Here is a 26,853-nt window from a genome sequence, read left to right as displayed (position 1 = left end):
TAGACATACCTTACATCCACGTTAGTGTGCCAACATCAGCAAAGAGCCCACAGAGGCCCACACACACTCCAAAGCCCCACAAGGGCAAACATTTGCACACACAGAAAAGGTGAGAGGTGATAGAAGTAAGGTCACGTTAACGGGGTCGGTGTGGCCACAAATAGAGGCAAAGTGACCTTCCTTAAGTCACTCAGTGAGGGTTAACCGAGAAATCCAGGCCAGAGCTTGGGAGCTGCCCACCCCTCCCCTAGTCCCGGAGTCCAGTTGTCCACACGGTTCTGCAGGATAAGAAATCCTATTAACAAAATGACAGCTCTGCAGCAACGGGACGCAACGGAATTTCTGAGCAGGCACGAGGATTTAGTTAATTCCCTCCCCAGTAAAGAAGGAGCTGTGCCTGCCCCCGTGGAAAGAAGCAAAGGGGGAGGGAGAGACTGAGAGACCAACCTTTGCAAGGGCGACCATCAGCTTGCGGAAGTCGCCAGATGTGTCAGAAACAATGTCCTTCTCCAGATCGGTCTTGTACACTGAGGAAACAGCACGTTTGGCTTAATGCTTCCCACTGGTACAGCAACCACCATCCCCGGCTATCTCTCACACACCAGGTTTCAAATAGCAGGTGTTGTTGTGTTAGTGTGGAAACAGTCTATTCCTAAGTCCCCATCTGAGGAGGAAGTCTCTAGAAAGATGTTGGCTCCCAAGAGATCAGAGTTAGGGTGATTGTCAGTGCCAACAAACAAGATGAAGTCAAGCCAGGGGTCCCCAGGCTCTCTTTATTCAGCGAACTCTTTTTTTAATTAAAACACTGTTTCTGATGCTGGGGAGAGGCTTAGTAGATCCTATCAGATCCACATCTGATGAACTGAGTTCTATCCCCCAGCTCCCTCACAGGAGGAGGACAGAATCAGCTGCTTTGGGATGCGGGTGCATAATGTGGGCCACGTGTGCTTGTAATCCCAGTGCTGGGGAGGCAGAAAGAGGGAGGGGGGGCAACCCTGGTACTCACTGATCAGCCAGCCCAGTCTCCAGGCTTAGTCTCCCCCACCCGCGCGCGCGTGCGCACACACACAGAGAGAGAGAGAGAGAGAGAGAGAGAGAGAGAGAGAGAGAGAGAGAGAGAGAAGCAGGTGTGGGGGAAGCAACTGGGCTAAGAGAATGGAGCCCAGAACAGGCTACTCACTTTCCTTATACACTCTGTTAATCTCCTGCAGCTCCTGGTTGGTTCTGGAGCAGATGATCTCGATGAGGGAGTCCTCATCAGTCCCCAGACCCTAGAAAGCAAGAAGTCCAGACATGAGCAGCGTCCTTCCCCTCAGCCTGCTGCAGACAGATGGCTGTGAGCCCCATCTCCCCGCTAGTTCCTCTCACAGTCTGTGCTCTACTCCTGGAGCACTAACTAAGGCCATTCCTCTGCCACATCACCAGAGCCCAGGACGGTGTAAGCGTGCATCTATGTTCAACTATGTTTAAAAAAAAAAAAACAAACAAGAAGAGACAGCTTTCGCTATCCCACCGTGCTAGGGGAAGCCGTGGGCTCCTGCTGGCCATCTGTCTTTGCTAGTTTCTGTCACGACCGACCGTGACATTTTAATAAGCAGGAAATAGTTGTCTTCATCAAACAAGATATGGTATATGGTCCCTGTCAGGCAGCAGCCATAGATTAGAACATCTACTTAGCCGAGAAGAATGCCATTAGGGTTAAAAAAAAAAAAATAGCCTTTCTTCTTTGAAATGGAAAAATGGCTCAAAGTTAAAGAATGCATCATGCGACTTCCATTTTTGCTTGCACTTTTCGGATATTTTAGTGATGGAAAGGGGAACGACAAAGGTGCCAAATGAGCCCGGACTCCAGAACTTTATCAGGAAACGAGAGTCCAATACCTGAGATCTTCAGGTTTAACAGACACACTTTGGAGCGCACCGGGGAGCTTGAAAGGACTCAATGAAACACGTATTTCAAAGCTGACTTCCTGATCAAAGTTAGGACTTAATAACTAGAGTCCTCTAGTACTTGTCTTCGCGAATAGAGAGGTACCTCTTTGAACTAAGCAGAATTACAGCTGTTTAAAATGTAAATCAATTATAAGGCGTTAATACAATGAGAAAGGTACTTAGCTACATGAAAAGTATGTCAGCTATTAATTAAACTTATTAGAGTCTATATGCCCCTTTAAAATTGTGCCTTGTATAATCTAAGCTAAGCCCCAGGTTAATAGTCAATTTGGAATTTTGGTCTTAATCTAATCTTTGACTTCTTCTCCCAGAGCTTTTAATCAGGATTTCTCACAGGTTCCAGCAAAACCTCAAATTCCTCCCTGGTCAGCAAAAAGCCTAGGCAGCAGTACTCTGAATGGGGACTCTGAGGCGACCGCCCAGCATCTGAAGATGTCCAGGAAGAGGCAGCTTCTTCCAAAGATGACAGGGATGCGGACATGCCAGAAGAAATGCCACACTGTGACACCAAAGGGAAGTGAGAAGGGCATCGGGCATCAATCCTTTCATCGCCCGTGTATCTGACAGAGTTTTATCTCTACTTTCAAAGGTGACCTTGGCGATTTCCTAAACCTTGGCCCAAGCTTTCCACAGCTTACCCATAATCCTTATCACAGGAGCAACTTCTCCTGTGACATATGGCAAGACACAGCCACTGATATTGCCAGAACTGAAAACATTTTTCCTTTCTTTCTTTCTTTCTTTCTTTCTTTCTTTCTTTCTTTCTTTCTTTCTTTCTTCCTTGAAAGCATCATTTTAGTTAATGTCACTTCAAGACGTGTGTATTTCAGACAGGTTACTCCGCCAGGATAGCTAATGGAAACGCTGGCATCAGGTCAGAGATGGCGCAGTTAAAGCACCTTTCATTGGGTTCAATTACTTAGATTAGCGGAGTGACTGACAGCTCACACAGGTCGGCCTCAAGTCAATAACACCTAATAATAGATACCAGGCCAGTCGCATGAATCACAACTAAGTGGATTCCTGACCAAAGTAAGATGAACTGATCCGAGCGTTGATGGCTAAAGAAAGCCAGGGAAAGAGTGGCTCCCACACGGCCCCAAAGGTCCAAAGATGGGGCACCCTCAGGAATGCTACTTTCGTCAAGCTGTTGACATGAAACTACTCTCTCTCTCTCTCTCTCTCTCTCTCTCTCTCTCTCTCTCTCTCTCTCTCCTTCTCCCTCTCCCTCTCCCTCTCCCTCTCTCTTTCTTTTCTTTCCAGCCTGGTCTTAAACTCCCCACAGAGCCAAGGATTGCCTTGGACTTCTGATCCCCCTGCCTCCACCTCTGGAGCGCTGGGATTATTAGCATGCAGCCCATGCCGGTTTGACATGGCACCATTCTTACTGACAGCTGCCCTGCAGGACAGCCTACCTAGGACAGGCAAGGCAAACCCCCCCAAATAAACTGAGAGCTACCTGAGCTATATTGACGAACTGAAGAAAAGAGACATTTAACACGTCCTACAGTGGCCCTGTGCTATCAAGTCCAGGGTTGTGGTGACACCCTGCGTGTAAAGGAGCCTCATCCCACCCTACCTCCGTGTCCTTGGGACCCCTGTGTCCTTGGGAAAGGATGGCAACTCAACTGTGTGTGCTGTACGCTTCCCCTCACTACAGATGCCTTACCCAGCAGTGCCAGCAGAGGGCAGCATCAGATTATCCAACATGTCACAGGCATCAAGAGAAAAGGGGTCCTGAGCTTTGCTGTGTCTGACATTTATTTAACTCTTACATTTAAGTAATATTGTCTAGCTCAGGTGGGCACAAAATCTATAATGTGCCTAAACTAGAATTTACTAATTTAACCTCAAATCCCATTTGCAAAATAACTTTGTGAAATCAAATATTAGATAACAATATTATGGCTTGCCAAAACTTACCACTGAATCCAGGTGCCATTTCCAGCCTGAAATTGAGTCCTGCCTGCACTATGTTGCTGATTTGGGGCCCAAATCTTAATTTTGAACCAGGACTGGACTGGTGAAAGCCAGAGGAAGCGGCACCAGGAGGGCACGGGCAGAATCTGCAAGCTTTGCTAAACAAAAGCTGTTTTTCTTTCTCCTTAACACCCCACATATCCTCCTTAAAGAGGAAGTGCAATCAAGGAAGCCGTTTTTTTCCCAAAAGGCATTCCAATCGCCCAGGTGCCAAGTCTGAGCAGCTGCTAACTAGCTTCTCAGCATCAGGAAATTTCTTTGCAGTCTTTAAAAAAGAGAGAAAGAGAAATTGAAATATTTTTGGTTCAAATCCTGACAACTTATAGCACTGGGGGTGGGTGGGAAATGACTTCAAATAAGAATTCAACACAACTGACAATCACCTAATTACACTCAAAAAGCCGCAATCCACATCCACTAATGGGAGAGCTGGCAGATGCCACCCCGCACGTGCTTACCTTCATGGAGGCTTTCAGTTCGGAGGCATCGTACTGGGCAGGTGTCTTCAATAGGCCCAAAATCACCGTCTCCAGGTGGCCAGATAAGGCTGACTTCAGCGCTGACGGAAGCTCCTGCAAAAGAGAGACGTTTAAGAGCCACACTTACGACCAATAGCCACTTTAAAACCAGTGAGACAGAAGTAAGATATCTCTGTTTCAAAAGCAGGCTGGGAGGCTTCCAGGACCCTGTGGTCTGGGAAAAAACTTCCCTCCAGACACTCCTTTCAACAGACTAGGAGGTCAGGAGACACATTGTAACAAAATCCAGTAACATCCAGGCTAGAAACCAATGTAGCATCAGAGTTGCGGAGAGAGAGCTAAGAGCAGGGCTTCACTGTACAGTGGGGACACCCCGTGGGAGACAGGGCACTTTCCAAGGTCAAGGCCTAACTGAAAAGAAGTGTGGGAGAAAGAAGAGCAGAGCCCTCAGGGGCTGCTGAGAACCCAGGAAGACCTTTGTGGAGCTGCTCTAGGGTGGAGTCTTGCACCTGGCAGAAGGACCCAGATGGCCTAGCAGGGCGGAGAGTGGCTCCAAGCCTTCCCTGTTTAAAACACTGCACCTCACATTGAGCCATGTACTCCTCCAGTTCGGGGTGCTGCTAATGAATCTGACTCCAGCCCCTTAGAGTCTCCTTCGACTCGCTGCTGAACATCATTTCTCAGGGGTGCCCCTATCACTCTGCAAGGACGGTTTGAATTAAGTCTGAGGCAGCACTTACATTTGTAGACAAATCCTTAATTCAGCGTGGCTCCTACACATATCTGCTCGGAGATTGGACATATGACCACTTATATGTACTGACTGGCTGAACTGAACTGACTGGAACAATTGTTTTCTCGTGTGTGTGTGTATTCATGTGTACATGTATACCGACACACGTGTGTATAAAGGTCACAGGACAAGCTTAGGTGTCATTCTTCAGGTGCCTTCCACTTTCTGTTTGAGATAGGGTTTCTCATTGGCCTGAAATTTGGCCATGTAAGCAAGCTATCTGGTCAACAGTTTCTGGGGATCCACCTGTCCCTGCCCCTAGAGATAATATGTACTTGCTTTAGAGATAATATTTCTGAACCCACACATGTCAAGAGCATCAGACTTGATGTAGATCTGAGGATGCATGGGGACCTGCCCATTCACCTTCTTTCTCTGGCTTCTGATGTCCTAAGCATGCATTGGAGGTAGGAGGGTCTTTCTAAAACAACACATACCAATTACAACGCCAGCCTTCCAAATTGGAACCCTGAGGTTAAGTGATCCCAACTTAGTCTGCCCTTGACACTCCGCGTCACCATCTCTGCGCCAACCTCAGTGGGCATCTGGGTACCCACTGGATTTTTCCACGTTGACTTGCATTGCTCAGAATGTCCAATATAGGACTGAGCATAAATAAAAATCCCAGAAGGGATTGATAAAAGAACGGTTGTCCTCTGTAGAGAGAAACTTCATGTCTAGAACTGGTTTGAATGTGCAAAGCAGAAACTCCAAACTTCCTTCCTCCTCGTGGCCCTCATTTGTTAGCTGTGCTAGGATCTGTGGTTACCACCTGAGCAGGGACAGTCTGCATCCTACTAGAGCAGGGTTCTCAGACTTCCTAATGTTGCAGCCCTTTAATACAGTTCCTCATGTTGCAGTGATTCCCCCAACCATAAAATTAGTATCTTTGTTACTTTATAACCGTACCTTGCTACTGCTATGAGTTGTAATGTAAATCTCTGTTTTCTGATGGTATTAGTCAACTCCTTTGAAGGGGCCATTTGCCTGCTTCCCACAGGTTGAGAACTGCCACTCTAGACTAGCCCTTGACAAACAATGCATCTGAAAAAAACTGCCAGTACGTCCTTCAGAAACAACCTCAAGCAGCTGTGGCACCTTTCTATGACAGATGCTCCTTCTGGGCCATCAGGACAGCAGGCCATCCCTACCAAGCACGTGGCAATACCTGTATATTTGCTGACCTGACTCTCGGCTCTGATAACACCTTGACTCCAACAGGCTCTGAAGGATCTGTGTTCTCCAGCTATCTAATGTGAAGTCGAGTTCCGTGTGCCTGCACAGCTCCAAGACCACACTGAAGGAGAAGTTATCTCCCACTGGCCAAGGCAGTAGACCTCCTGCTCCAACAGGAACCTGGCTCTCCCAACTCTCAGATCCTCTGGGAAAGCTAGAGACATAAAACACTCCCCTCTGCGCCTCACTGAAGATTAATACAAGTCTAGTGGAAGAAGAATTTTAATGGCTGCGGGATGAAGGGAGCCAGCTGCTTTCCTTTTTATGTCCTTTCCAACTGTTCCAGCGTGTGGAGGAGGGAGCTACGGCAAGGCTTGACCTGTGACTCCCAGGACCTGGTGGTCATGTCAACTCGAGGAACATACAGTCTCTTCTGGCATCCTTTCAGGTGACCTCTACTGTGCCTGGAAGCGGAAACCTCAAGTTGGACGGGAGTTACATGAAGTCACTCTTATGGCACCGCCCGAGAAAAAAAAATGGAAAGCTTTTCATAGAAAAAAAAGTTAAAAATTAAGAAGCATGTCCTTAAAAAAAAATTTCCCAATGCCTTGGTCAAATAAGATGAACAGTGGGAGCTGCTTTTAACCACTAGTGGACCAGCAAAAGAGAAAACATGCAAAGACTCCTTAATTAGCAGGGATGAGGCATGCCGAAGACAGAGGAAGGACCACAGCACTTCAGCCAAGCCCAATGGCTGGAATGACTCGAAGATGCGAAGCATGTTATTTATTTGCGTGCATGTACATATGTTCATATGCACATGTGTACAGGTGCATGTGCACATGTGTGTTTATTCATGAAGGTCAGAGGTTGAAGTTTATTTCTTTTCTCAATTGAGGTTCATCTGATTTTTGAGACGGGGTCTCTCACTGAACTCAGAGCTGTCTGAATCAGTTAGACTGATTGTCCAGGGAGCCCCAAGAATCCTCCTGTCTAGACTCCCTAGCCCTGGGGTTACAATGGCAAACCAGTGTATTTAGCTTTGGTTTTCTTTCCATGGATGTTGAGGATTAAACTCAGGTCCTCATGTTTATGTGGTAAGCACTTCACCAACTGAGTCACCTCCCCAGTCCTTCAGTTCAGATCAGTGCCCAGTGGAGGAAGCCATTCTAAAATTAAGTTCACAACATCTGATGAAGAAGCAGTAGAAGCGAGTCGCTCCATCCAAAGCACTAAGCACAGTCCCCGATGCAAAGTCAGCTCTCCACAAGTGGTACCATTGCTGGTATCCCTTGAGGCCTATTCCAGAAAGTCTCCCTCATGTGCGCTAGGATATTGCCTTTATGTTCCAGCTTCCATACGTGTACCTGTGTGAGTAGCAACCCTCACAAGGATGTAAGAGGGAAACCTTGGACAGCCAAGAGTTCTAGAAGGCTCTTTTTGGTTAAAGAGGAGCCACAATGCACAGAAAGAATGTTGGGCAGGGGTAGGGGTGGGGGAATGGCTCAGCAGGTAAGGACTGCTGGACGTAAAAGAGCCAGATGTGGTTTCACACACCTGTAACCCAAGATGGAAGATGAAGACAAGAGAGTGACTGACGACCGGGAAGCTCAAGAACCCGCTGCTACCCTGGGGTATGCAGGATGACACAAACAAGGGACACACTCACAGTAACTAAGAACAGAACAGGCAACATCTGAGGACATTAATTCAGCAAGGCCTGCCCCCTACCCCAAGATTCCAGTACCTTCTTGGTCCTTCTCTGGTAGGCGAAGGCAATATCCTGTCTCTGCGCATTGCTGCGGTTAGTCAGAATGTTGACAATGGTGACCTCATCCACTCCTGTGGAGAATCAATTGTGAACAGTTACCCACCACGCTCTCCTACTTGCGGGACTTTTCTACAGTGAAACCCACGTGTTCTTTTCCACACCCAACACTAGGAAGTCAGAACCAGCTCGTCCCCCTTCCCCACCCAATGCAGACACTCTCATTGCCCTCGACCCTTTAAATATTTGTACTTAAAAAGCTATTTGGTTCATGAATTGGTTCCTGAAGTCAACCGTGGGAAGTTTGTGTGTGAAGCTCTGGCAGCCAGATGGAACGAACAACAAAGATTTAGGAGGGTTTTAAATGAAGGCGCCCAAATTGCCACTTAGCTGGAGAATTAATAGACAGAACCTTCAAAATGAATTAATAGAGACAATTATTTATATTTATTGCAAGATTACGACTGTATAAATGGCTAGGTATAATTTCTATAATTATCCCAGCTGTCATGACAAACGAGTCAGGCTTAATATGGCAGTTATATTTTTAATAGCTTAATTGATTAATAGAACCACACGTATTGAAGACGAGATTGTCTCACAAGGAAAATACGCCTCCTGTGCTTTCAATCTTCAATAGGTGACTTTAATAATCAATTTTACAACTGTATTAAAAAAGAGTAAGTGTTTTAATCTAAATTAAATCTAAATTGGGAGTTTTGAAGTACCGCCCAAACGTTTCAGTACCTATTTTAATTGGAACATGTGTATTTACAAAGATAAGCAATGCCTAGTGGTATCTGAAGGTTTCCAATTTTATATCAGAAATAGTCCTCACTTGTCATTTAAGTCAGGAGAGCTTGGTTCTGAGAATTCAGGCGCAGAGAAGGCTCTCTCCTGCCTGACTATGAACTTTGTTTAATAAAATGAAGAGTCTTTGCCATAACTAGATAAGTAGTTTTGGAACCTCTGAGCTCACAAGGTCACTCCCAGACTGCACATGGCTTGTCTTACAGGAAGTCAAGGGCATCCTGGAGCACTCAAGAGCCCTGAACTATAATATTTGTGGGTAAAACAATAGCAGATAGACAGGGGACACATCCTGATGCTTTGTGGCATTAGAAAGTTACCATTTCTGGGTATACAAATAAAGATGGAGGTTGGAAAGATGGCTCAATGGTTAAGAGCACTAACTGCTCTTTCAGAGGACTTGAGTTCAACTCCAGCTCACAACTGTCTGTAACTCCAGTTTCAGGGGACCAAAACTTCCCATGGCTAAACACTAATACACATTAAAAAGTGATAATACATTAAAAAAAACCTTTTATATACTTATTTCAAAGTGAAGTCACAACAATAAACAAGCATATTAGCAAATGTCTCTAACTTCATCTTGGATGTTGCAGGAGTCAGTGTAAACACAGTAACCCTATTGCTAGACCCTGGGTCGGTTCTGAGGATGCTGATGTCAGCCTTGTAAATCCAATAAGAGGCTGGTTAAATATCCCTTTGTCTACATCATAGAATACTATGTGGTCTTTTAAAATTACAGCACAGAAGTATTGACTAATCTGGGAAAAATACTCAACATAAAAACAAAAGCATAGATTGTAAACCCGTGGGCCCAGTATAATCTGATATTTATTTAGTTCTTCATTTTTTAATTTTGTTTTGTTTTGTTTTTCTTTTGGGGACAGGGTTTCACTATTTAGACCCTGCTGGCCTCAAATTCCAAGAGATCTGCTTGCCTCTGCTTCCACACACTTTAAGTGGTGTGGGCTACACAGAACAAACAACCCTGTCTCAAAAGATAAAAAAAAAAAGAGTATGTATCTGTGTATAAGACTGGACGGAGAAGCATATTTATCAAAGTTTTAGCAGTGATAATCCAAGGGGTGAGGTAATTAAATATACTTGCAAAATTCATAATGGCCATAAATCTGGTGGAGGGGTGTGTTGAAATACACAGTGAATGTCACACAGTCCTTGAACTAGAATTAACTGGTGACCTCACTTCAGAAGACACTGAGCATGATCTGGCATGGCATGATAATGTTGGCACTTAAGAGGCTGATGCAGGAGGATCGCAGGTTTGGAGTCAGCCTAAGTCACATATCAAGGCTTTCAGACGATTAAGAAATGAGGGTAAGGAGATGTGGGCCTATTTTTCTTTGATAGACGAGGAGTCCAAAGCTCAGACTGTAGCCCAGGTCTTGTGGCATCAGTGACCTGTGGAAATGCTGGCTCCTGTGTGTCACTCTCTGCATTTGCCCAAGCTGGGGACAAAGGACGAAGGCCTACAGTTCCACATGGAAGCTCTGAGAGAACCCAACATTACCTCCACCTAGATGTTATCAGGGATGGTGGTCAACTTAGTCAGAGCCTCCCTGAGGTCAGAACTTGACCCTTGGCTGACCAGTACAGAAATTCCAGAACACTTACTAAAACTCAGTCCCAAGCAAGCAATATGGCTCAGTGGACAAAGGCAATTGCTGCCAAACTCGATGAGCAGAAGTTGAGACCTGGAGCAATCCACATTGTGGGATGCGAGGACTGGCTTCCAGAAGTGGTCTTCTGACCTCCACATGCACAGCACAACACACCACAGCATGACTTCACGTAAGTCAGCCAGCCAATCAAAGCAAACAACAAAACTCGTCAGTCCTCACCAGAGCTCTGCTCACTAGGACTTTCTTGGAGCTGGGACCCCGAAGCAGCATTTTCTCACCACTCCGCGATAACCCCTTCTCTGGGGCTCACTCACAGAGGTGACTGAGCAGTCTGGGGATCGGGAAAATCTACCATTGTACTGCCCTTCCACACCATCGCCCGCTCCTATGAGGCAGAGGGGTCATGGCCATCTTTGGGAAGGAAATATTTACTCTTCTCTAAACAACCCAGGCAAGAGATAACACCCAGAAAGAGATAGCTGTGCAAACTGCTCTCCCAGATCTCAGCCGACGAAGGAGCACTTCACATTGCTCCCGGCAGCCCCGTATCCGGTTAGTCAAACCGGAGTCAGTCTAGTCTTTGGGAAGGAGCCAAACTTGGGTTCCCTGCAAGGGCAGGGAGCATTTGTAACTGCTGAGCCCCACTTGGGTGATCTTTCTAAACTTTATCAAACACACTCAAACCTTAGAAGTTAAAGTTGCCTAAGACTGGCAAAGACCCAAGATGTATGTACTTGACTCCAGGTGAGCAGACGGGCACAGGGTAAGGTTAAACATGCATTGCTTAGATGAAAATGGTTAGCCAATCTAATCATCTACATTTTTTCAGTATTCCAATTGAAGAATTGTTCCTAAGGAAGGGTTTTGCTAAATGACAGCTCTAAGAAGTCATGAGTGACAGCTGGGTTCAAGCAGTTACTTTGGGGGCTCAGGTCTTTTCAACCATCCACCATATTTTTCAAGCATTAAAAAGTTTCAAGTAGCTGAGCAGTGGTGGCACATGCCCTTAATCCCAGCACTCGGGAGGCAGAGGTAGGAGAATCTCTGTGAGTTCAAGGCTAGCCTGGTCTACAAAGCAAATTCCAGAACAGCCAGAGTTACACAGAGAAACCCTGTCTCTGAAAAACCAAAATGAAAAAAAGAAAGAAGAAAAAAGACACGTTTCAAGTGTTGGCTGAATCCCACAATGGCTGACCCCGCCCCCCCCCCCCCCGGGTAGAAATCCCACGTCTGCCCTGTACTCCAGTATTCCATGGAAAATGCGTGTCTCCACTGTCCCTGGCAAGGAACCAAGGACGGTTTGGAACAGGATGCTGACTCACAGCAGCAGAGACACGCTGACTGCACAGAGAGTGGATCTCATTTGTTTGATGAGGGTTCAAGAGGCCTCGGGATGGGAGCTGTTTGGTTGGAAAGAAAATGAAAATTGCCTTATGAAGGTCTCCGGGAGTGGGAGGCAGGGGTGGGGACCACAGCTCAGATTGCTGGATATCCTGGTATTTTGAGGCTTAGGAGAAATCATCTTTACACAAAGTCTGAAGTCTGCCAAAAAGAGGACTGGGCTGGGGACCCAGGGGTACTATGACAGTTAATATTATCAGCTTGACAGGGTCCAGATTCACCTACAAGAAAAACTTCTAGGCATGTCTGAGAAGGACTGCCTAGATAGAGTTATCGGAGGTAGAAAGCCCCCCCCCCCGATAAATGGGGGCAGCACCATCCCATGGGCTGGGGTCCTGGACTGTATGAAATGGAGAAACTGAGTTGAGCACCAACGTTCATCTCTCTCTACTTGATGGCTGTGGGTGCCACGTGGCCGGCTGCCTCCCGTTCCTGCTGCCATGCCTCCCATCATGACGTGATGTACCATGCTCTCTGATTGTGAGCCCAAACAAACCCTTCTTCCCTTAAACTGCTTTGTCATGTATTTGACCGAGATATGAAAAAAAAATTACTAACACAGGGCATAAGTAGCAGCAATAGAGGTGGTGGTCGGGACAGTATCTGGAACCCAGGCCTGATGATCCGGGGCACACTGCTTCTCTCCTAATGCCTGGAGTTCGCAGATATAAAGCAGGGACCGTCATAAAACATCATTTGCTAGAACACGAAAAAAAGCCTGAGAGAATGGCAAGAGGCAAGCTCTTCCCTCGGCTTCTCTGATGCAGACCTAGCTCTGGCCTGGATTCAGTCATTGGCCAACGAAAACACAGGGCAGAGAGAAGACAGGACCATGGTTGCTAATGGCTTCCAGGAGATTAACAGTACTGTTTCAAGGTAAACTCTGGAAGCTCCCTGAGAGCTGGGAGAGAAAATGTATACACAGGGTAAGGGCGGAGAAGCATCAGGCCTCTTAGGTGGGATATAGCTGTGGAAATGGACAGTTCAAGAACTGTGTGGGATTCCCCTCTGTGAATAAAGAAACTGCTCTGAGCCTATAGCAGAGCAGGGCAGAACTTAGGTAGGCAAGGAAAACTAAACTGAATGCTGGGAGGAAGAAGGCAAAGAAGAGAAGCCGTGGAGCTGCTGCCAGATACAGACATGCTGAAAAGTTGCCAGTAAGCCACTGTCACGTGGTGATGCACAGATTAATGGAGATGGGTTAAATTAATACGTAAGAATTAGCCAATAAGAAGTTAGAGCTAATGGGCCAAGCAGTGATTTAAATAATATAGTTTCTGTGTGATTATTTTGGGGCAAGGTGACCGGGAACTAACTAGTTCCAACTAGTCCAACAAAGGACAGCCTAGTTGAGCTAAGCACCCCAAGAAGGCATTTTAGCCTGGAGATCAAGCTTCTGTTCCCACTCGGTTCTGATATCACCTTGGTTAAATTTCTGAGAAAGGACCTAAGGCCTTGTCTATTTTAATAAAGGCAAGGGGTGCATTAATAATCCAGAACCCAGGGCTGGGGCTGTAGCTCAGTAGGTAGGCTGCTTGCCTAGCATACAAGAAGTCCTGAGCTGGGAACCTAGTGTCACTAACCGGGTGTTATGGTGCACACCTGGAACCCTAGCACTTGTGAAGTAGAAACTGAAGGATTGGAAATTTAAAGTTGTCCTTGACTACATAGCAAGTTCTAGATCAGGCATGGGTACGAGAGACCCTGACTTAAAAAAAATTTAAAAAGCCCTTCTAGTGCTCAGAAAATCATCTAGTATGTCTCCAAAATGTCATGTAGCATCCAGCAGGAAAACACAAAGATACAAATCTATTCATAAATGGAGTAACATAAAAAGTACCCTTTTTATGCCCCGCTACTCCAGTTACCACGTGGAACAGGGAAGCTGCCACAGAAACCAGCAGGCCCACTCTTCACTCAAGTCACCAGCAGATGAGATGCCAGATAAGAATCTGGTTTCTTCTGCCCTATCTGGGTGAAACCGGTATTTGGATTTCCTCACCGAACAGAAGGGCAGTTCTTACAAAGAAGAAAGGGCCGAGGAGAGGCAGCCAATGGAGGCATGCCAGTGATGAAAGGCCTGAGGATGCCTGCCCCTGAATTTTCCAGCCACCTGGTACCTACATAGCTATGCAGACAATGCCCTCAGAGACCACAGCTGTGCTTAGGAGTTAGTGCATCTGAGACTCACCAGGGGCCTCATCCGCCTCTGAGGACAGCTGTGAGATGGTTTGCAGTGACCCTCAACCCCAAGAGGGAGGCCTCTACAAAGGGGAGAGTGGACAGGCTCCCTGCTAGCAGAATGAGATGCCCTGGGCCAGTGAGTTCCAAAGGCCTTCCTCTCGGGTGTTCTCCACAGCGGCAGGGTTTTCTTCCGTCTTTACCCTGTGGCCCCCATCCCCCCCAATCTTGCAAGTAAGAGGTTCTGCCCCCCCCCCCAGCCAATACACCTCCTGGCACTCTCAGAGAAAAAAAACTCACTTAATTGCCACACTCAGCTGCTTGCATCCACCTCCAGGTGTGCAAGCGAAACCAAAATTACTGGTGCTGGCTCACTCTCCAGTGCACAGGAGGGTGGTCCTGCAGCCTTGCTGGGAATCTTAGGTGGTGCTATTTTAAAATATAAGAGAGAAGAAGTGCAGCAACTCACTTCTATAGTTGGGCTCGCTCACGAGGAGGGGGGCCCTCGCCCTTCCGGAGAACACAAATACTGCTCAAATCCAAACTGGCAGTAATAGAGCAACTCGGGGCCCTCCCCTCCGCAGACGCTAAAGCTGCTTGGATTCATTGGCAGCAGCGCTAACTCCAGGGCTGTGCTGTCGCTAATTACCATCTATTTCATGGAGTCGAGATTCATCCTTTTCTAATTTAGCTGACTTTCCTTTCTAGTTATTTGGACCCATATGGTAAGCCATCCCCAGCTGTGTTGAACACTCCATAGTATATATTTAACCCAAGGCCATTCTAGACCAAGAGACTCTACAGATCAAGCCTTAGAAACCTCTTGTTAATTAAGCAATATTACTACTTTTGCGTGGCTTAACTCAGCTTCTAACTAGGCGTAAATTATGTAAGGTGTTACATAGTCTACCTCAGGCCAGAGAGTAAACATACAACAACCTTGCACCGGGTTTAGGTAATGCGAAGAAAACATTCAATATCCCTCCGACTAGAAACAAAGAGTGAGCTAAATTCAGCTGGTGAAAATGGATCAAAGCTCATGGGGACCATTCAGTCTTCTGGGTGACACCCAGACTCTGTTAAGGCACCTCTGCTGCCTGTCCCGCACACGCATCTGTCTCCCTCTGTGCTCTGATATCTGTGTATCTTTTTGAATACTATGTGGGTTGTTACCTCCTCACACAATCTCATGAGCCTGAGCATGTGTGAAAAGGTTCAGAGGGCTAGAGAGATGGCTCAGGGTTAAAAAGCACAGACTGTTCTTCCAGAGGACCCAGGTTCCATTCCCAGCACCCACTTGACAGCTAAAGACTGTAACTCCAGCTCCAGGGCTTCTGACAGCCTCACACAGACATACGTGCAGGCAAGACACCAATGCACATAAGTTAAAAATAAATAAAAAATTTTAAAAGGTTAATAAATAAGACCACTTAGACAGAGACAGATCTCGGACATGGAGTGGGTACAAAGGAGGCATGGAGGTGATTGACTCTACACAGCTGTAAACCCAGAAATGGGGCGACAAGGGGAAGAGGATCAAGAATTTGAGGTAGCCTGGGCTACACTGCAAGACCATGACTAGGGAACTGTTAGGGACTCGGGGATAGAAGAAGTCACACCGCTCTGGAGCAGCAAAAGCATCCCATCTGCTGAGGGACACTGCACGTACTAGAAAGAGAAACTGTGACGGACGCAGCAGGCAAGCCCATTTTAGAAGTGAGCCACCATGATGCCCAAAGTTGCTCTCACAGGCGCCAGGGAAAGGGATAGAGAAGAGTGACCAGGCCCAGATCTCCACCCACCCTGCCCCTCCTAATCACTGCCTTCACGCCAGGCTTCTGCCCCATGCCCAGTCCGCGTGTTTGATAGCAACTGTTCAGTCCCAGGAAGTGTGTCCCATCTTCCTAGCCTGCAAGAGCCCTGATCACCTCGTCTGCCACAGGTGCAAGGTTACTAGGGCACAGACAGCTATTCCTCAGCCCTGGTTTGTGTTTCTATGAACATTCAAGGTTTACCCTGTTTCCTTTGATGTCAAAACAACGCCAGCGCGTGATGAAGCATCCAAGGCGAAGGTGTTCAGGAGTGTCCTGATCACTCCAGATTCCTGTTGGCTCATTACCTGAGTGCCGTTACTTATCTGAAAGATCGGGGGCATGATTGTAATGAGCTTGGCTGCCTGTCTCCAGTAAGGCAGTGCACGACCATCGTGGAAAATTTAGAAAACACAGAATATATTGAAAACACGAGAATCAATAATTCCTAATTTTATAAGTCAGTTACCAGTGCCTTTGTTTTTTCCCCCTTTTTTGAGTAAAAAAATGTAGCTGTCATACTAACATATAGTAAACTATATTTGATTGTCATTTTCCTGCAGAACTGACATGTTTGAGGTGAATGAATGTTCAAATGAGCATATTAAATTACCAATATGGATAAACATTTGTAAAGTACATTTAGAGCAAAACATGTTAAGTCTTTTCTTGTAAATAGCATCCGACTTAAGAAAACCGTGATTTACTAAAACCACTAGGCACACACAAAAAAAACTGAGTGGCAGAGTGGCTCCAACTACAACACTAAGCACTAATGCAGGGGCGGGGGTAAAAGGAAGAAGAAACAGGTGCCCTTGCTAACTCTGGGCCGCAACTGGGAAGCATATCGGATGACAACAAGATCAGACCACACCTCGGCTTTCATGCCTGGAAATGGCCTAAGACAAAGTGATGAGTCTAATCCTAACAGCTGGGTGCTGTGACACAGGCTGGGGATGGGCAGGACTGGGTTCAAATTCACGTCTGAACCAAGGCCAACAGACAGGAAGTATGGGAGCTAATCCTCCGCGGTGTCGTAGGTAAACTGGGAAGGGCACAACGTAGCATCATAAATTAATCTGAAGGCCATCTAAGTAGGGGGCTCCAAGAGGGCCCAATGCACCATCTGCCCACGAGAAGTACTTAAAAAACCCTGGTGAAGACAACCACGATGAAGATGGTGGTAGTGATGTCAGCCACACCTGCCCACACAGGGATGTGGGAACCCATGTCTCAGCCCTCAGGGCTTTCTTTGCTTGGGAACTAAAATGTTTTCCTGCTGACTCAGGGAGGGCCTGAAAGTACTTTTATTAACATGAGCATCTCAGCTGTGGCGAGAGTTCACCCATGCAATCCTTACATTCCAGTGGGCTGAGAGCTTTCTCGCGCAGGGATAAAAAGTACCCTTTGTGCTAGGCTTGTAAAAGACACCATCTTTGTCGAATGAGTTAACTATTAGCCTCTAGGGTGTTTCTGCAAAGGTTTATAGAGAAATCACAAGAATCGCAGGCCCATTGGTGAAAGAGGAATTGTTTTAACAAAGTGGACTATATTTGTGTGTGTGTGTGTGTGTGTACATGTTTTAAAGTAGCAATATTTTTTAATTTTTACTTTTAGTTATGTGGGGGGGTGCGCAAGAGTGTGGTACCTGCAGAGGGGGTGCACAAGAGTGTGGTGTCTACAGAGGGCATCTGACACCCTGGAGCTGGGATTTCGGGTGACTGTGACTCGGCCACCCTGTGAGTTGGAGGTCACCCTGACAAGGAGAGGACAGGGGCATGGCCTACCTTTGGTCTTGACAGCCGTCTCGATGTTCAGAGCATCCCTCTCAGCATCAAAGTTGGTGTAGGGTTTGACTGACCCATAGGCACTTGGGGGTGTGGAGTGCTGAGAACACAAACACACTCAATGACACACTGCAGATCCTCTCAGTGAAAGAACACCCCGAACCCAGATTCCACACTCCCATTTCTCTTAATAATTCTAGCTACTTTCATGCTAAATGAGTGGGTGTTGACAGGCTACCACACTCCGGGATGTCTTTTTTTTTTTTTTAATATTAGGTTCATTTTGGTACTGGGGATGGAGCTCAACTGGTGGAGTACTTGCCTAGCATAGACCAGGCCCTGACTTTCCTCTCCCACCACCACATAACCTGGGCTTGGTAGTATACACCTATAATCCTACCACCCTGGAGAATGAGGTAGGAGGAGCAGAAGTTCAAAGTCATCCTCAGCTGCATTAGGAGTTTGAGGCCAGTTTCAGTGACCCAAGCCCATATCAAAAAAGAGAAAATTTTCACTTGTTTCCACAGGAGGTCTTTTTCAAAGGCTCCGCTGGTTTAGACCGTACGGTGCTTCTACTCTGCATTTTACTCTTAGCAAGAGTTTCAAAGGGTAGGGCACCAAGCTAGGGATCTGACACCAGCATCTATGCAAGTTTCTGAAGAGAAAGAACCTGGTCTAGCAAGAATTTGAACTAAGTTAAAACTGTGGAAATGTCTGAAAGATGAACGCGCACTGCCCGGCGTTACTGCAGGCCTGTGCTGCCCAGGTTCCAACTCTTCAGACAGTGACTCTGGAGTTGGGAGTGTGGCTCAGTTGGCAGAGTGCTTGCCCCAAATACATGAAGTCCTGAGTTTGATCCCCAGTAGTATATGAGCAGGGATGGTAATCCTAGCCCTGGGAAGACGGAGGCCGGAGAATCGGATGCTATTCTCAGCTACATGGCAAGTTTCAGGCTAGCCTGGGGTACCTGAGGCCCGGACCCCAAAATAAAAACAATTAAACAAACAAGCTAATGAGCCATGCTCACCCCCATGCCTTTGTGGGCTGTGCAAGGGAAGGGATTTTCCTCATGCCTGTACTGTGGCTACTTTGTGGCACCAAGGTGGGTGCTGGCCAGCCCACATCCTCTCTACTGTGACAAGTTCCTGATCTTCTCCCTTCTACCCAGTGCTGCCCTCTGCCTTCGCCAGGATGTCCTTGCCTACTGCTCTGCCTGGCACATTTCCCTCATTGTCTTTTAAGGTCCTTGGATGCCTGTCAGAGACCACCACTTTCCTGAGCTGATAGATGGGAGCCTCTCCCCGCCACCCCAAGATAACAGCCTGCTTATCTATCCATTCTCTTCTGTACATTTAACTGCCCTCCTCTCCTGAAATGTTTATTTCAGAAGGATAGCCTGCCCCAAAAGGAAGGGCAGACAATGGGTGTAAGTGATGCGGTTTTGATTGGTGGGTGGTCTTGAACCGCCCCCCACAGCGGCTCTCCAGCCTGCAATGCCCCACATCAAGCCTCCATGGTACCATGGTACATACACCGACCGAGTGATGGTGACAAATGACGGTGACCAAGCTCAGAGCAGCTGACTGTGGTGAGGTCAATGATCTGCTCCCCCGCAGGTCTCCTGAGCCAGTCCAGCACCCACACCTCTGGGTTTCCTTACTAGTGGGGTGACACAGGGTAGCCACTGAGATCCACACTCCCAGTGTCCCCTGGGTAAAGCTAGAACTCCGAGTCCAGGGTCAGACATCTGTTAAATGGTGCCACTTGGTTTGTAGGAAGCTACAAAAAAAAATTCTCTTCTGATTCTTAACAGGGCCACCAGTAAGTTATTGACAGGGGCCGGCAGCCGACCGTACACCCACATCACACATGGCTCGCTGGTCAGGTGATATGCTGCTGTCGTATCACTGGGTGGGAGAAAGGTGGGTGTGGCTTTGTGTTTAGTCTACAGACATAAAGAAAGGGATAATAGAATGTCTACAAAATCCATTTGTCTGAAAAGTAAGTTATTAGGTAAAAGTGATCTTGCCTTCCCGTACAGTAATGGGCAATATAGGAAATTTTCTAGTTTCGCCCCGTCTCTCCACACGTACTCCTAGGGTAGACTAGCTTCAACAGCTGACTGAGTAGCTCTCTCACAAACCTTTTATTTTAAGGGTCTCAGGCTAGCCTCAAACTTGGTATATAACCACGAATGACTTAGAAATTTTAATCCTCCTGCCTCTATGTCCCAAGGGCTGAGATTACAGATGTGCGTGCCTGGTGGTTTCTGCAGTGCTGTGGACGGAACCTATGGCTTCATGTAAGCTAAGTTTAGGCTTGTACTCTGTCAACCTGGCCACAGCCATAGCGACTTCTCCTGAAACTTGCTATCAAGAACAATCTAATTATCAAAGGCATTAGATAAAATCTGTTGGAGAAACAAATTATATAACAGCAAGACTTCTCTAGGCCCTAACAGCAGGCCAAGTTCCAAGACAAGGAAAGAATTAAATGAGGAAACAGCAAAAAGGCTTTAATATTCCACATAGTCTGTGTTCAAACAGGTCCCTTCATTTGCACATTAGGAAAGCAGGTGCCACAGACAACAAAGAAGGGCTTGTGCACAGGACCCAAGCTGTCACCTGTCTTTTGAGTGACTCTTTAAAAGACAAATTTTATTTCTGAGCTCCCTCATACACAAAAGAAAAACAAAATAAAACAACAACAAAGCCCTCTGGTTAGTTATGTAATTATTCTTTTTAAAGAGATACTTTGTTGCCTGGTGGTGGTGGCACACACCTTTAACCTGAGCACTCGGGAGACAGAGGCAGAAAGATCTCCTTGAGTTTGAAGCCAGCCTGGCCTACAAGAGCTAGTTCCAGAATAGCCAGAGCGGTTACGCAGAGAAGCCCTATCTTGAAAAACAAAACAAAAACAAACAAACAAACAAAAAGGAGACTTTCTGGTTTATTTTATAGAAAAGCTTTCCCAAGTGCTGGATTAAACAGAAAAGTAGAGGCTTCTAAGACTCCACCCTAGCTGATGAAGCACTGTAGCTGGTGGTTGCTTTGAGAGAAAATCACTTTTCTTTGAGGACGTGGTTACTAGTAGGCTATCCATAGACCAGTGGATGAATCCTGCACATATACACAGCACTGATTGGACTCAGGGGTTAGTAATAATAATAATAATAATAATAATAATAATAATAATAGTAATAGTAATAATAATAATAAATAACCATAGGCCATTGCCTAGAAGAATATTCAAGATAGTCTAAGAAGCCTAAAAGACACTAGAACTGTTTGTTGACATTTCTAGTTGAAGAATTCTAGCCTGAAGCTTACGATAAATAAAAGCTCAAGGCTTGACATTAAAAACGCACATATCACCAAAGCAATAATCACCACTCCTGTAGTAAATCTGACAGAAAACAATTCCAGCCATTTCCTTCTCAATGATGCTGTCCAAGTTCCATTTGATGCCAAAAAGGGTTTTAGCGCCATGACATTTATTTCAAATGAAACTATGAGTAACAGTTAAAGCGATGAGGAGCCGGGATGCAGGGGAGATGCCTAATAATGGCTGAATTATGGCCCCATTTTCTTGGTGTATACAGGGAGACCATAGCGCAGTTCAACAGATGTCCAATTTACAAAATCATACAAAGTGAAAGATTAGATACTCACGTCGCCCTCCAAGCTGAGCTTGCACAGGATTTCGTGGACAGTAGACATTTTGAAAAAAGAAGCTGAAAAAAGAAATAATATAAAGTCTTTATAAAGGAAGTTTCCTTTCCCCCGAAGCACAGTAACTCATCACACCAAGGTCTTGGACTGTTGCGTGGGAGGCTGGTAAAGCTCCAGCAGCCAATTCTCAAGCTTAGCATTGAGAAAAGGAAAGCTTAGAGACGGGTGCCTTAGGTTGGGGATGGATTTCTAAACTGGTCTGTCTCTTGCTCTGGTTACACAGGACCTGGTGGGTCTGGTCTGTGAGTGCAAACCCTAAAAGCTTCCTGTGGCAAACAGCACTCGTTCCAACAGAGAATGGGCTCGTCCATCAAAAGTGATAAACATAGCAAAACTGTCGTTACTTGTGTGTCACTCTCAAGTGACTTCATATAGTAAGAGGGACATGAGCTGGGATCAGCAGTGACTCCATGTTGACCTGATCCCAAACAAAGCTTTTAATATGAGCCCCACAACCATTTCCTCCAGTGAGACTCAGGAGGTACTGGGGCTATGTGATGGGTTCGAACATAACATGCTTCCCTTCTGAGCACAAGGACCTTAAAGGAGCCCCAAAAGGTTGGGAGACAGGTGGATCTCTGGGGGCTCAGTGGTGAACCAGTTCAACCTAATTGGCAAGCCTCAAGCCAATGAGCGTTCTTGCCTCAGAAAAACAAGGTGGGTACTGCCAGAGGAGAAATGACACCTAATGGTGACCTCTGGCCTCCACACACAAGTGCACCCAAGCATACGGATATTCACACTCATGCACACACTTGCAGCGAGGTTATTAAACTGTTTATAAAATGCAAATAGACCAAGTTTCTGACATAAACGCATCTCGTTGAGGGCTGACCTTGCATTTCAGATTTAGAGCAGTTACAATGTCATCATCTCCCATGGAATACATTGTATCAGTCGGGGAGCCATACTGATGAATGGTCTTCCCCTATTTGTGGACTAGGCTGTTGGAATTGATAGCCCCATAATCCCAGCCCCCACCACCAAGAGTGATTTCTACTGAGACAAGACAGGTCATTCTGCATAATCACCCCAAAGAAAAACAGCACCCAACCACCTCCCCAAAGCTTGCCAACAGCATTTGTACTGGCAGTGCCCTTGGTACTTGTAGGAATCACGCTCTCTGTTCTCTTCAAGGAGGTCGCTTTGCCTAAATGCTTTCATAAAACTGTAGTCTATGACACAGTCGTGTGCCAATTTACGGGAATATTTTGAACTAAGTGAATTCTAGGCTGTGGGAGGTGGGAGTTCAGGCAGAGAGAGTCACCTTTATTTGTGGTCAGGATGTACTTTTGTTTTGCCAAGAGGCTCACCATGCCCTCTCCTCCTCCCCGAAGCCTTTTAAGCCAGACCAAAAGAAAGGCCATCAAAAATGTTTGTGACACCTCCACTCCCTCAGCTCCCTCAGTGCCTCTTCTCCCGTGTGTCCCGTGTGTCCCCTGTGCGCCCATGTCATTCTCCATGGTAAAAAGTCTTGCTCTGTCTGCACACTGTTGTGCTGCCCCTGAAAGAACTATTATTCAGCGCTAAGACATCCCCAGTCTCAACGGCAGATGCAGAGGAACTTTAAATGCACATTACTAAGGGAGAGCAGCTGGGCTGGAATGCTGCACATGGCTGATTCCAGGGCATTCTAGAAGAGGCAGTTCTATGGAGGCAGGGAGATGGTAAATGGTTGCCAAGGTCGGGAAGATATAAAGGTGGAGTAGTGTGCATTGTGTGTGTGTGTGTGTGTACCAGTGTGTGTGTGCGTACACACACTTGTCAAGGCATGCATGTGGTGTGTGGGTGCCTATGGAGGTGTGAAGAGGTTGTAGGATCCCTCCGGAACAAGAGTTCATGTAATTGAAAACCACTGAAGTGGGCGCTGGGAACCAAACTCAGGTCCTCAGTAAGAACAAGAAGGGCTCTTCACCTCTAAGTTGTCTACAGTCTTCACCTGTTGCTACTATTATTTTTATATTTATGTATTTGCTTGTGTGTGTGTGTGCAGATGCTATAGCATACTATGGAGGTTGATTTTCTCTCTCTCCTCCCATCATGTGGGTCCCAAGCACTGAATCAGGTCGTCAGGCTTGGTGGCCAGTGCCTTTTACCTGCTCCACCATCTCACTGGTCCTTTGTTGTTGTTTAATGTGGCCAGTAGGAAATTCAAGATTGTATACGCTCCTCACATTCTATGTAGACACAGAATGTATGGAAACTAGCACTCTATATATGGGGGCTGGTCTAAAGGAATTAGAGAAGGCCACAGTTCAATCTCAGCCCCAAAGCCTTTTCTGCACCTATTCAGACAGATTAGCCTTTCTCTTGGTCGAGCACCCCACCAGTCTACCTGGGCCCAAACCCGCCAAAGGCTCCCATCAGATTCACTTGGCCCCAGAGTTTCCAGAGCAGTTAAGAACAGTTATCGCCTGCCTCACAGGCTTCCAGGCTAAGGAATTAAAATGCAAAGCAGAACGAAACAAATGAAAATTGCCAGCTGACCACCCAAGTGGCACAGTTGTGCCCACTACCACGTGCGCATGGCTCCAAATCCATGGATAGTCAGTGAGGCTCATCCCCAGCTCTGCTGTTCAGGCGATTTCAGCTACACAGCGAGATTTTGTTGAGTTGTTCTTCCGAGCTGTCTTCCCAGCTCTGAATGCTGCTTTGCAGACAGTTGCCCACGTGCAGCCCTCCCCACAGTACTGTGCAGATCAAAGACAATCTGATGTACCACTTTACACCCTCCATTCCTGTTAATTCTTCTCCCGCAGCCTCGACACATAAGGAGAGGACAAATAAGAGGGATTTTTTTTTTTGGAAGCCCCACAAATCTTGCTTTCTGTGCCAGCATTTATAATCATCTGTTCTTTCATCAAGTTGGTCCTCCCTACTGCTACCAACTCAATCCACCATCTGATCTTGCCAAATAGTTAGAAAGAAATCAAGGCCAGTGAGCTTCCTCTAACTCCAAAAGAGCTGAGCGCTGGCCTTCAAAGATTAGCATCAGGACCAAGCCACACCTCCTTCTATTCATTCCCCACAAAAAAAAAAAAAAAAAAAAAAATTAGTACTTAAAGTGCTCCTTGACTTTGCTTTCTTCAAGCAAATTGGTTTACTTTCTCTCTGGCTCCTGTCCTTCTCACTCCCCCCTCCCTTTTCACTTCCCCATTCCCCTTAAAACAGGGTGTCATGGAGCTGCAGAGAGGTTCAGTGGATAAAATTCTGGCCACACAGGTGTAAAGATCAGAGTTCATATCCCTAGCACCCATCTAAAAGTCAGGTAGATGTGACAGTCCACCTGTAATCTCAGTGCCCCAGTGGCAGAGACAGGAGATCTCTGAGTAAGATGGCTCACTAGTCTAGCTACATGGGAGAGCTCCTTCTTCAGGAGATCCTTCCACAGTAAATGAAAGTGGAAAACAGTGACATCAGACTCTGAACTCCATATGTATGCACACACACATGCATGTGTATTTATACCTGTACCCTCATATATACATACACATATGCATGTGCATTTATACCTGTACCCTCATGCATGCACACACATATGCATGTGTATATATACCTGCACCCTCATACATACACACACATATACATGTGCATCTATACCTACACCCTCATGCATACACACACACACATGCACACCATACAACGGAGAGAACAAAAAGTCAGAATGTCACTATGTAGCCCAGTCTGGCTTCAAACTCCCAGTCTTCTTGCCTGGGATTACAGGTGTGTTTTGCCGCACCCAGCTGTCACCATATCTCATGGCACTCTGTGCATTCCTCAAGTCACCACTACGCTGGTACTGCTCCAATAAGGCCAGACGAGCCCCATTCCACACAGCCCTCCCCAGCCTTTGGACAGGAATTCCTTATTCACTCAGTACTGAGTGCCCTCCACTTGAAAAGCATTGAAATAGCACACAGTTTCATATGACTCAATGCTGGAAGGATACTTTGCTGCATTTCCTCTACCGCGTCTCACACCCCTATACGAACGAAGAATACATATTTCCACAAACTAGGTGACAAACAGACTGTGTGTGTGTTCTAATGTACCAGTAAGTGCATGCAGGTGTACTAGAAGGTTCATGCATCTGTGTGCAAGCAGAGAAGCGGGAAGAGGACACTGGGGTCTTCCTCTACCATGCTCCATTGTCTCCTCTCAAAGCAGGGTCTCTCTCCTGGCACCTGAAGCTTGCACTTTCTGGAGCGAGCTGACAGAGGTCCTCCTATTTCTGCCCCCTTCCGAGCTGTGACACCTGGTTTGCTGCCTTTGGGCTGAGATTTGAAGTCCGGTTCTTATTGCACACTGAGCACTCTTAATCACTCAGCCATCTCTCCGGCCCCAAACATGCACTTCGAAACAGTTTTTGGTAGAAGTCCCATTTATATCACAACCTTTCTGCACCAAAAATATCATAATAACCCCAAAGTCATAGAGAACGACAAGCAATATCTAAGTGCCCGTATCCATAAATATTTCCTAGCTCATGCAAGTTTAATGGCGACCCTATTTTAGCTTGGAAATAAAATATAGCCTTTGCTTCTCCACTTCACCCAATCCTCTGGCTGTGCAGCTTCTCTGAATAGGGTCGATTAGTCGCTAGAACAAACAGTGAGTGTTGCCTCTCACCACGATTGCTGAAACTTTAGTTTGACTAAGGAGAATGGGTCAGTGTACTGTGGGGTCATAAAAGGCTATTGCAGTGCTGGTGAGGCTTGTAGACCCTGGCAATGGTCAGGTCATCCACAGACTCAGAGGACGGGCGCACCGAGACTGTACTTAAGGGATGTAGCATCCTCAGCCGCAGCTTCCCACTGTGACGGAACAACTTTGCCGTTGACTTGAGTGGATTTAGATTTACCACGGAAACACAGCCCTGGGTGTGTCTGTGAGGGATTTCCTAGTTTAGAGTCATTAAAATGGGAAGACCCATGCCAGGAGCTTTTGTAGCCCATGGGCTACATTAAAAGCAAAAGACCATATACTGGAAGCTAGCATTCTTCTCTCTCTGCTTCCTGACGTGTGTGCAATGTGACCAGCTGCCTCCTCAGGCTCCTGTCGACATGCCTTCCCTGCACGCTGTAATAGGCCCCTCGTCCTTTTAGGTGCTCCTCCTTAGGTATTTGGTCATAGCCACCAGACAAGTAACTAAGTACTCTTGGAGAAGAGACACTTAAGAGACTGCCCACGGTCCACGGCAGGGGAGGCCTATAACCTGGGACCTTTGACTTCTCTGCTTTGGTTCTTTAGACTTTGCCCCAGTGCCCCTTCAATGGAGAGATTATTATGTCGCAACCATCAAGGAAGCAGAGAGGCTCAGTCTAGGGCCTAAAGGTGAGGCCT

The 26,853-nt window shown here is 46.5% G+C and overlaps 1 protein-coding gene across 5 annotated transcripts in view; it reads right to left on the bottom strand.

Moving 5' to 3' along the window:
- The window catches only part of Anxa2 (annexin A2), a 248,184-nt gene that overhangs the window by 6,253 nt on the left and 215,078 nt on the right, over positions 1-26,853 (bottom strand). For 3 of the 5 annotated variants that reach the window (XM_050125336.1, XM_050125345.1, XM_050125328.1), the window contains exons 2-7: positions 21,451-21,508; positions 17,780-17,879; positions 8,129-8,223; positions 4,392-4,505; positions 1,181-1,271; positions 448-527 (exon numbers count right to left, since the gene is read on the bottom strand). In XM_050125336.1, the coding sequence (XP_049981293.1) occupies positions 448-527; positions 1,181-1,271; positions 4,392-4,505; positions 8,129-8,223; positions 17,780-17,879; positions 21,451-21,498 (528 nt within the window). In that variant the 5' untranslated portion in view covers positions 21,499-21,508. Of the gene's footprint in view, positions 1-447; positions 528-1,180; positions 1,272-4,391; positions 4,506-8,128; positions 8,224-17,779; positions 17,880-21,450; positions 21,513-26,853 lie in introns of all 5 variants that reach the window. The other 2 variants (XM_050125349.1, XM_050125317.1) reach the window with 1 other exon arrangement.

This window comes from Alexandromys fortis, unplaced genomic scaffold (genome assembly GCF_014885135.2).
Source record: "Alexandromys fortis isolate MF-2015 unplaced genomic scaffold, M_Fortis_MF-2015_v1.1 scaffold_22, whole genome shotgun sequence".
NCBI lineage: Eukaryota > Metazoa > Chordata > Mammalia > Rodentia > Cricetidae > Alexandromys > Alexandromys fortis.
Note: the sequence above shows the minus strand (reverse complement) of the source record. Positions and strands in the feature narration are given on the sequence as shown.